Below are 12451 nucleotides of genomic sequence, written 5' to 3' on the forward strand. Positions count from 1 at the left end.
TCCGTACCCATAGAGTAGAAACGGGACCCTATTACTGAGACTTCGATGTCTGTCCGTCTGTCTCCAGGCTGTAACTTAAGAACGGTAATAGCTAGAGAGTTGAAATTTTCACAGATTATGTATATCTGTTGCCGCCGTAATAACAAATACTAAAAACAAAATGAAATTTATATTTAAGGGGCCTCCCATACAACAAACGTGATTTTGTGGCCTTTTTTGCTCTATATCAATAATGGCAACAGGTAGGTACTTGAATTTTTCTCAAAGTCCTTAGTTATATGTCTACTTTAATATTTAATAATAATATTAAAATAAAATAAAAAATTAAGGGGGGCTCCCATACAAAAAACACAAATTTTTGCCTAATTTTGCTCTATAATGGTACGGATATAGGTTAAGTTGGGTTTGATAATTTTTATGTTGTTTCAGTACTAATATTATGTTACATACCAAATTTCAGTTTTCTAAGACTTCAGGAAGTACCCTAACAGTTTTGATGATCGGTGAGTCAGTGACCAAATTGTGGATTTTTGGACACCTATAAAATCTAAAGTATAATAGCTACGATATTCAAAATTTGCGCATTTAATAACTATACCCATGTCATTATATATAAAAATTTCAACTGTCTGGCATTATTCAAACCAAAGTTACGAGGGTTCAAAAATACGACGAAACGTTTCGAGAAAAGGTAGGTAGTGCCCTTGCGCGCTTCGCTTGGTTCATCTTGGCGGGGGCACTCCCGTGCCCCCAGATAGCCGATTATGGGAAAAAATATTACAAAATTTTGTACTTAACAATAATCGTTAAGTTAAACTTAAGTTTAAAAGAAACATGGACGTCACTACTCACTTGTCTAGTTGTACAGCTCGACAAGGCTTTAAATGAACGTGGCGAAAAAAGGAACTAACGCTGCTATCATACAAAAACGTCATTTTTGACAGTTCTCCTTTACCAGCAGCGCCCCCGCCCACGTTCATTTAAAGCCTTATCGCACTTTAAATAGACTACAGAAACTATGACGTCACTTGTCAATTAGTGTAGTCCACTTAGATCTCGGGTAATTAACAGGAGGATAATAATGTATTCCACTGTTATCTTGATGTTGGAAAATCCCTTGATAGAGAAATAGGTTTTATGGGTTTTATGCACCTACTTATCTAAATAAATGGCGCTTCCTATGTATATTCCGATACATGCTATAAACATTTATTGATTTTATCAAGTGTCTATAAAATATAATTGATACAAAATTATCCTCTTGATAGTTCAAACTTCAAAAAGTTAAAAGTTTCGAACTAAGTACTTTATTCTTCGCTCTTGTAATTTAATATCCACTTTATACTTTGCAGAACTTTAATCTTTCGAAGACGTCTTACCCGTGTTACTTCTTGTGCATACAGTTTTAATAATGTCTATAAATAATGTATTTAGTTTTTCCTAATGAGGGTTTTTAGGGTTCCGTACCCAAAGGGTAAAAACGGGACCCTATTACTGAGACTTCGTTGTATGTCTGTCCGTCTGTCTGTCTCCAGGCTGTATTTAAACAACCGCTATAGCTGCTAGACTTCGGAAATTTTCACAGATCATGTATTTCTGTTGCCGCTATAACAACAAATACTAAAAACAAAATAAAATAAAATAAACCGGCCAAGTGCGTGTCAGGCCACGCGCAATATAGGGTTCCGTAGTACCTACCGCTAGTTTTTTTTTAATTTTTGTGTGGTCAATGAATGTACTATCAGAGAAGTTGATTCCTATGCAAATCGGGGACCTAAGTAGTTTGGTCTCGTTACGTCAAACCCAGCTGACAGATCACAATTAACATTGAATTGACATATTCGACCAAATAACGTTGGTCTGTCAATTGCATAGGAATCAACTTCCTCGATGGTACATTTATAACGTGTTTTACACTACTAACAACATCATCTCAGTTACGTTCAAAGGAATTTGAACGAAAAGTTCACTATATACTTCGCCAAATATATTTTTTTTAGTTGATCGACTATTACTCAATAACTTATGAAGTATTCTTAGCCGTGATAGTTTTCCTTTTAAAATCAGCATATTTTCTACTCTCGTGATTTTTTTCACATTTCCAGAAGCAACCATTTAGCTGGTAGAAGGGGGCTGGACTAACGATTTTTTACACTTTAAAACTTTTCACAAACGGATCCCTAAATCGGAAAATGATCTATGAATACTCATAATATTTTTTAAAAACCTATCCAACGACACCCCACACGATGGGGTGGACGCGAAAAAAATTTCATTCCCGCTTGATGTGTAGGGAAGGTACTTACCATAAAAAAAGTTTTTTAAAGATTTCATGTACCATTTTGTTGGCATCATTAATATGTGCATTCATGCCAAATTACAGCTTTGTAGGTCCTATAGTCCCTAAGCAAAACCGCGGACAGACAGACAGACGGACGGACAGACCGAAACTTAAGGGTTAGCTGTCATGTGTTGTCACGATATAGCTGTCATGTGTCACGATAATATGCCTATTTGACACGATAGACCCTCAGGCTACAGCGGCACCTGGTGGCAAATAGAATTTCAAACACCCTCATTGTACTGTGTCTCTATTTCAGTATGGCGGAATGCCTGATAGTGGTTATTAAGCATTAATGGAAATGACCGCATCGACGCATGCTAGAACTCTTTATATACGGTACTTACGAGTGCTTGCGCCCGATTCAACGGTGCTGTTCAACATTTTGTATTGTGTTTCTGGTCGAGTGGCAGCTTTGTCGATAGTACCGTAAATAATGTTGTATGACATAATATTACACAGCTATTACGGCTTACTATTAAGTTGTAGTTAAAAAGTTACAGAATCGTCTGTCTACTGTCCAGGCCATTTAGCCGAAACTTTTTCGTTTTCGCTTCGTTATAGAATCGCCGATCAAAATGTATGGAATTGACATTAGACGAGTCGAACATCAACGTCATATTAACGAACGCTTATGTCAATTCCATACATTTTCATCGGCGATTCTATAACGAAGTGAAAACGAAAACATTTTGGCTTAGCCCCCAGGTCTCGAATTGATAAGGATCACGAACTTCACTAATGGCCGTCAGAGGCGTTTCTCTTTGACACAGACAGACGACAAACGCATTGCAGATTAATCTATATCTATATATATAAAAATGGATTTTCAATTGTGTTAGTAACGCTAAAACTCGAAAACGGCTGAACGGATTGGGCTAATTTTAGTCTTAAAATAATCCTTGAAGTACAGGGAAGGTTTTTAAGTGAGACGAAGTTCACCGGGACAGCTAGTATTGTATGTTTGTAAACCAGCGTCAACATAAAACAATAACCATCGAGGCCATTCTTAAGAAATAAAATAGACATAAACGATGCCCGATTTTATTATGGAAGTAAAAAAGCCCGTTAAATTTGCTTTTTTTACCCCTGTGGAAAAAGAAGAAGGCTATGTCACTGCGAAATTTAATTAAATGTTGCACTAGCTATAAATATCGCGGAAACCTTACATTTTTTCGGGATAAAAGATAAGTACATAATAAAAAATCGATTAAGCAGCAGCTTTTTAGCGTTGAAAAATAATGTAAGCAAATTCGTGCAAGGCCGTCACCACCATGCAAATCAAAAACTTCTGATAAAGTTTTCTAAATGTAACTTGGTGTGATTGAGTGTGATCTCTAATATGTATGATATTCACAATTCACAATGATCGACTCTCTGACACACAATCTCTGAGACTACTAAAAACTTACCTATACACAAAATTTATTAAAAAAAATAACATACTTATCTTAGAAATTTTACCTTTCAAAGTCCGTGACTTTAATCAAGAATTATCATATCCAAGGTTGGATATTACTTTTATTTTTTAATTAATTACTTTTCAGTCGGCGGATAGATGTGTTATATGAATAATTTAAAGAGCCGACTTTTCTTTATTACGTTTATAAAGAGCAAGTACGCCTTTTTAATTAATTTTTCTTAATATTATCTCACAACCATCACTGAGCTGTTTAAATGCCCTAATTTTACGATCCAGTCAAATTAAAATTTTGGGCACCCGAGTAAGACGTTTTACTTTTCAGTTTTCACATACGTACTAGATGACGCTCGCGCGGGAACCGTACATTTTGTACAGGATAAAAAGTAGCCTAAGTACATACTTAGGCTACTTTTTATCCTGTACAAAATGTACGGTCAAGGACATCCTTTCCCGGGACTCAAAGCATCTCCATGTCTCAGCGAAATCGGTTCAGCGATTTGGGCGTGAAGAGGTAACAGACAGACGGACTTTCGCATTTATAATATTAGTATGGATTTTGAAGTGACAAAATTGTGTTTTGGTTGATATTTCCTCATCATTCATCAATATTTCTCAATTTCATGGTCAATGCCTGGTCACTCTGGTAACTTCTCAATGCCCTCACTCGGGGTCAAACTGCAGCTTTATGGAAGCAAAGGAATACGTAAAAATGCATTTTATGATTTTACCTCCAAAAAAAAACGGTTTCTGTTAAAACTTTTTCGTAACTCTTTGGATTACTATGCAAAAATGTCTACACTTATGGGATAGCGAAAGTGTGTTTACTGTTTATGATCTGTCTGCTTCCTCTTCACGCTTAAACAGTTGCACCGAGTTTGATGAAATTGGTATGGTGATTGGTGACATGGAGTCCCTAGAAAGGACAAAAATACTTTAATTACGGAAAACGAATTTCTGTGCTACAAAGTTTTGGGAAAACACGTAGGTAGAATTTTTAAGAATAAATTTCTTAACATTATACCTAAGTGTTCAGTTACGGTACCTGAAAATTTATTTGCAGGTTCTAAGATGATGGTAATATTATGATTTCTTCTTTGATAAGTATTAAGTACATGAAATAAAACTTTTTTTATAAAAAAAAGATAAGAAGGCACTGTATGTTAAAAATAACCGTGTCGCGGTTTTCTAATTTAATTAACCACCATTACGATAATATAGAACTGTGGTTTACCGAGGTGTTATGTATAGAACGTCCTACATATTATTTTATTTATATTTGTTTGATAATGATTCTTATGTCGTACGCCCAAAGAGGTACGTATCGGAGGTAAATTAACTGTAAACGGAGGCGTCCTTGTCGCGTGTATGAAGTTGTATGCGTAAACATGCTCGACCTTGTACCATAATAATTATGAAGTTCATACAATATTGTTCTGATGTATTTAACGTACAGAGATTTACGTTAAATTCATTAATACGTTAAATCAGATTATAGAGGTATATACTTATTTAAATAATTCCGCATTTTATTGACCATGAAAATGAAGAAAGTACTTAGCTATTTTTTATTTTGTTTTGTAAATACTTTAGGGACTAGGGTTTCGCACCTATTTTAATTTTTTTTTTTTTTTAATGAAATTAGGGGGCAAACGAGCAAACGGGTCACCTGATGGTAAGCAACTTCCGTCGCCCATGGACACTCGCAGCATCAGAAGAGCTGCAGGTGCGTTGCCGGCCTTTTAAGAGGGAATAGGGTAATAGGGGAGGGTAGGGATGAGAAGGAATTAGGGTAGGGTAGGGAAGGGAATAAAGTAAGGGATTGGGCCTCCGGTAAACTCACTCACTCGGCGAAACACAGCGCTAGCGCTGTTTCACGCCGGTTTTCTGTGAGAACGTGGTATTTCTCCGGTCGAGCCGGCCCATTCGTGCCGAAGCATGGCTCTCCCACGTATAAAGTATAATTGTAGTATAATATGAGAGTGTTCCCGTCTATTAAATATTCATATAGGTTTGTCATCGTGCTGTAATTTAGCTATGATAGCGTAATAGGCTGCTTATTATAACTTCTACCAACTGCGTCAGAATCTTGTTGTTTAAATTCTTAAAAATGTAACAATTTAATAAGTTTTCTTTTTAGGGTAAGGGTAAAAACGGGACCCTATTACTAAGACTTCGTTGTCTGTCCGTCTGTATGTCTCCAGGTTGTAACTCAAGAACGGTAATAGCTAGAGAGTTGAAATTTTCACACATTGTCTATATCCGTTGCCGCTATGCTATTACAACAAATACTAAAATCAAAATAAAATTAATTTTTAAGGGGGCTCCCATACAAGAAACACAAATGTTGGCCTAATTTTTCTCTGTAATGGTACGGAACCCTTCGTGTGCGAGTCCGCCTCGCACTTGGCCGATTATTTGCGTTTGTTTTGCAAAGTTTGAAATAATACTCTCAGCCGATATAGACTACATAGAACCTCCTCCTTTTGTGAAAGTCGGTTTAAAAACATGACCGGCTATAGCTGGTTTAAGTTCATAATCAATGCCCCGTCCTAATACGTAAGTTTTAGTTCTTAATGAGCTAACCATCACGTTTGTCTTCAGCGCGGGCGGGCTGGTGACAGCAGTAGCGCCGGTAGTGATCCGCGGCGGGGGCATCTGGGTGGGGTGGCCGGGCATCCACCTGGACGACCCCGCAACCCGCATCCCGGAGTCAGACCCCAACGACAACACGCCCACCGCCGGCCTGCGCTCGGACAAGGTAACTGAAGATAGTTGTTGCACTTTACAGTACTTTGATTCCCGGAAAAGGACATAAAGAAATATAGCAGCTTTGCATCTCTCGTAGACGTAAAGGCCATGTTTTATGCAGTATTTTCAAAGCGTAGCTACCACTCTTCAAATACTGTAGTGCCTGGGACAAGATTATAAATGTCCGTACTGTTGGTCAAGTAGTCCAAGTACATACGCATGGGCGCCGGCAGGGGCTTGCTAGGTGGTGCACTTGCACCCCTTGGGAATCTCGGGATCAACAGGAGCATTTTGTAACCCTATTACCATGCCGTTCAAAGATAGTTCGTAATGTTTCGGCACTAAATGATTCTGTTGACGACTGATGTAAATATACAGTCATTGTTGTTCGTAAAAAGTAAAAAGAAAAGAAAAGAAAGAAAACTAAACAGCACCCCTTGGAAATTATTTCTGCCGGCGCCCATGTACATACGGCATTCTCGCTACATATTCGGCCTAGTCCAGAGGAATGACTAATAATATGTCTGGGACCAACTATGTGTGGGTTTCCTCTCGATGTTTTCTTTACCGTACGAGCGTCCGAATTATGTACTTGAGGTCTGAAAATGCCTAATTGGTTCACGCCTCCACCCGGGATCAAACCTGGGCCCATACCACGAAACGGTTTTGAGACTCAAACAATCGTACGTGAATGTTGCGTCCTACTCTTACAAACGTGAAATGACGTTGTTAGAGCAGGTCGCGGCATTCTCTTCCAATGGAGAATGTTACCTAATTTTCATTATTAGCAGTCCACATTCTCTGTCAAAAATAAAGAATATTAGTGAAAGAATTACTTGGATAAGTTAATCTATACTAATATTATAAATGCGAAAGTATCTCTGTCTGTCTGTCTGTCTCGCTTTCACGCCAAAACTACCGAACCGATTGTAATGAAATTTTGTATACAGATAGTATAAAGCCTGAGAATGGACATAGGCTACTTTTTACTGGAAAAAAGGGTTGTAAGGGGGTGAAAATACGAAAATTTCTTCAAATTAAGTTAGTTCTGAAAATTCATACTAGATGGCGCCGTCTCTTACATCGCGCTAACGCTTGCCCAACATCTTTCTATAAGAGGTGGTATCATCATACATTCAAGCTTAGATTTTTTTCGACTATTAATGATAAATAGTTTATGGGTAAAGTTGTGTAATTGGGGGGCTAAATAAGCTTTAAAATTTGGCATAATATATAAAGTTTTATTTCAAAAAATGAAATATTATGTGCACACTGCACAGCTGTTTTGATTTAAGGGGTACCAGGGTTTTTTTTTATAAAAGCTTTTGACACCAATTTTGTTGACATCGCGCGCTATAAATTGAATTCCACGCGGACGAAGTCGCGGGCAACAGCTAGTTAGTTTATACGTTAAACAAGTAGTTGTAACCGCACGACGCGGTCGCCTGGATACCGTGTGACTTCACACTACTGTAATATTACACTATTAAACGTGTACTTTAATATTTAATAACTACTATATGTATGACACTATTATATGTTTACTTTAATATTTAATAATAATATTAAAATAAAAATTTAAGGGGGCTCCCATACAAAAATCACTGTAGCGGTACGGAACTCTTCGTGCGCCAGTCCGACTCGCACTTGGCCGATTATTTATTTGTATTTTTTTACTAATCATACTCGCTCATGACTACACATACCGTTATTTTTTTATGAAATAAGGGGGCAAACGAGCAAACGGGTCACCTGATGGAAAGCAACTTCCGTCGCCCATGGACACTCGCAGCAGCAGGTGCGTTGCCGGCCTTTTAAGAGGGAACAGGGTAATAGGGAAGGGTAAGGATGGGATGGGAAGGGAATAGGGGAGGGTAGAGAAGGGAACAGGGTAGGGGATTGGGCCTCCGGTAAACTCACTCACTCGGCGAAACACAGCGCAAGCGCTGTTTCACGCCGGTTTTCTGTGAGAGCGTGGTATTTCTCCGGTCGAGCCGGCCCATTCGTGCCGAAGCATGGCTCTCCCACGTCTAAAATAGAGAATATAGTTTATAGAGCAAAATAGGCCAAAAATTGTGATTTTTGTATGGGGGCCCAATTTTTTATTTTATTATAATATTATTATTAATTATTAAAGTGCACATATAATTAAGACCTTAGTGAAAATTTCAAGTGCTTGCCTGTTGCCGTTGTTGACATAGAGCAAAAAATCACGTTTATTGTATGGGGCCCGCGCGGCAGAATTGTGCTATGACGTCAAAAGCGGTCGCGGGACTGTTAGCGGGAATCGATATTTTTAGAAACTTTGAATCCCTGTAAAATCAAAACTACAAGGTATTTTTGACTGCAACAAAAACTAGTGTATTTGTATACATACACGCTTTACTGTGACAAAATTTCAAGCAATTTGACATATCTAGTAACATTCTCCATTGTTTGAGTCTCAAAACGGTTTCGTAGTAGGTCTACTGCACCCTCTCGAGTGCGAACCAAAGGTCTCCACCACTCGCACTTAAAAGGACATAGGATGACTTTTAAAGTCAACATTTTTCAATTGAGTCGTGATTCGTGAAAAGGTAGTAAAATTCAAAGTAATAATTTCTAGTGCGGTAGTTGCTTACGATAATAATTTTGTTTACTACAATAATTAGCGCTGTCTTTGTAATTATTAGATTAAAACGGTTGTAATTTGTAGCCTAGACAGCATTTATTTCATTAGGTTAATATCTTGATGACTGTGCTCCATGACAGATAACTACTGATGTAATGTATAGCATAATTTATTGTAATCTATACTAATATTATAAATGCGAAAGTATCTCTGTCTGTCTGTCTGTCTGTCTGTCTCGCTTTCACGCCAAAACCACTGAACCGATTGCAATGAAATTTTGTACACAGTTATTCTAGAGTCTGAGAAAGGACATAGGCTACATTTTGATGTGGGAAAATATCTTATTTCCATGAAAATATCGATGAAAATTACTTCGCATTGCGCGTGGCCAGCGCTCATCCCGGGGGTCCTGGGTTCGAGTCCCGCAGGCGGAACAAAAAGTTTTCAATGTTCCTGGGTCTTGGATGTGTATTAAAATAATATTTAAAAAATCTTAAATATATTTTGTGTATAATATTATAAAAAATCTAGAAATATATCGATGCAATGAACATTTTAGTTCTAATACGATTCAACAGATGGCGCTTTTTTTTACTTCATTGTAACATAGAACTAATCATACTTATTAGTTATAATGTTTTTGTTTATAGTTTTTAATACGTTAGAATATTATGTTTAATAATATTATCACTTGCTATAATAATAATCAATCTATCTTATCTTATAGAACCCCTACTGCATTTCTAAGGAGTTCGAGTGTACCGTGTTGGCCTATATTCCATCCAGAAAATATATCAATGCAATCAACATTTTAATTCTAATATATGAAAACAGATGGCGCTTTATTTTTTACTTCATTATTATAACAGAACTAATCATACCTACTTTATTATATATTATTATTGTTTTTATTCATAACTAGCTGTTGCCCGCGACTTCGTCTGCGTGGACTTTAGTTTATAGCGCGCGGTGTCAACAAAACGCTTTCAGTTTCACTTTCAGCGCTGCCATTCCGGTATAGCGCGCTGCGCGGCCCTAAGAGGGGTACCACTTACCAGGGTTTTAAAAAGTTTTTAAATTTGACACAAATTTTGTTGACACCGCGCGCTATAAACTAAAGTCCACGCGGACGAAGTCGCGGGCAACAGCTAGTATGTTATGTAAAGTACGTGTGGCATACATTATACAACAGATTCTTAATAACTATCAATTACTTAAAAAGTACGTAGGTACGTTAAAATGGCGTTATTGCCGCTTATAAGTATACTATGATCTATATACCACTAGCTGTTGCCCGCGACTTCTTCCGCGTGGACTTCAGTTTATAGCGCGCGATGTCAACAAAATTGGTGTCAAAAGCTTTTATGTAAAAAAAACCCTGGTACCCCTTATATCAAAACAGCTGTGCAGTGTGCACATAATATTTAATTTTTTAAAATTAAACTTTATATATTATGCCAAATTTTAAAGCTTATTTAGCCCCCCAATTACACAACTTTACCCATAAACTATTTATCATTGATAGGTTTAAGGTTACGTCACTGTATATAATATAAAGTACTGACTTATTAAATAACGTAAAAAAAGTAATAACAATCGAAAAAAATCGAAACTCGAAATGCCATACTCTTACATACTCTTATAGAAAGATGTTGGGCAAGCGTTAGCGCGATGTAAGAGACGCACGGCGCCATCTAGTATGAATTTTTGGAACTAACTTAATTTGAACAAATTTTCGTATTTTCACCCCCTTAAAACCCTTTTTTCCAGTAAAAAAGTAGCCTATGTCCTTTCTCAGGCTTTAGACTATCTGTATACAAAATTTCATTACAATCGGTTCGGTAGTTTTGGCGTGAAAGCGGAAAGACAGACAGACAGAGATACTTTCGCATTTATAATATTAGTATAGATTAGAGAAGTTACGAATCTCCAAAGTAAACGTGAAAAGTAAGCAATGTGACTCGTGTCACAGTTTCAACCATACGTTGGCTACTGGCTTTATGGGTTGTGTGATGTGTCTTTGGTTTAACTCCACAAAAATTTACTTGTCAAAACTTTTTCTGTTAGTTTCTGAGATAACCGCGCTACTTTGTATAACATTTTATGCGTCTTTCAGGCATCACAATAAACGTCGAATCCTTGTTCAGTTTGAGATTTACCCAGTTTGTTACTGAAGTATTTTATGTCACAATGAAAAAAGTAGAAGCACAGATTAAGAGGGCGACTAACCCCAAAAATCATACATCGTCCTTCTCTCTTCACACTCACGCCCGTCTCTCATATGCCAGGTGAAAAAGAACGACGCGGATTCATCGCCAAATTAGTTTTTTCTCAATAACTCGATAAATATACAACATTTTAAAAATCCGCTAGATCCATCTCTCAATGATAGAATTTTATACAATGTGTTAAAATATTAACTTAGTTCAATGCACGGTTATGGCAATAAACAAAAAATTCGTGAAATTTAGATGCTTCTTTGTGATTTTTTTCTATCGAGAAAATTTTAAGATATCGTATTTTTGCTCAGATCGAATTCTCGGAAATATAATGTAGTATCTAATTTTAGAAAATGAAACAATTCGGGGCTTATTTTCAGATATAAAAATTAATTATAAAATCGTCAATTTAGGGTTAGTCGCCCCCTTAATAAAGAAATATATATAAGTATCTACTTACTCGTAAGTTATATCCACGTTATATCACTTACTTTATAGCAGGAACCTCAACTGACAACAAATAAAACTTGTTGTGCGATGCTTTCAATAGAATGAATTCTCGCGAAGTGTATTGCATTGCTATGCCTTGCTCGTGCATAAAATAAGGTCTATAAGTATTCCCTGCATTGTGTGTGTCCTTAGTTCGACTTCATTTTTTCCCCAATGCCTTTTCTTGGTCTGCACTCTGCACATTTTAATTTTTACATCTTTGCCCAATTTTGCCTTAAAACTTTTATAAAAGGAATGTTTCTAAGAAGTAATCTGGTAACACTGTGTGTGTTTGTGTTTTAACTCTTGCGTGGAATACCCCTCAGAAGGAATAATACCTGATATATCTATATCTACAGATCTATATCCTGCTATCCTACTGATATTATAAAGGCGAAAGTTTGTTTGGATGTATGGATGTGTGGATGTATGGATGTTTGTTACTCTTTCACGCAAAAACTACTGAACGGATTTTAATGAAACTTTACAATAATATAGCTTATACATCAGAATAACACATAGGCTACAATTTTAACCGACTTTCAAAATGGGGGAGGTGTTATGTTCGTTTTCTTATGTTCAACAATTTTTCTTTTGGTATCATCCCAATTTGGTATTAT

General features: G+C 36.8%; 1 protein-coding gene across 1 annotated transcript in view; it reads left to right on the forward strand.

The window, feature by feature from the left end:
• The window catches only part of LOC121739957 (alpha,alpha-trehalose-phosphate synthase [UDP-forming]), a 32706-nt gene that overhangs the window by 9208 nt on the left and 11047 nt on the right, over positions 1-12451 (forward strand). The window contains exon 2 of the mRNA XM_042132598.1: positions 6366-6522. Coding sequence (XP_041988532.1) covers positions 6366-6522 — 157 coding nt within the window. The remainder of the gene's footprint in view (positions 1-6365; positions 6523-12451) is intronic.

Source organism: Aricia agestis, chromosome 2, assembly GCF_905147365.1.
Source record: "Aricia agestis chromosome 2, ilAriAges1.1, whole genome shotgun sequence".
Classification (NCBI taxonomy): domain Eukaryota; kingdom Metazoa; phylum Arthropoda; class Insecta; order Lepidoptera; family Lycaenidae; genus Aricia; species Aricia agestis.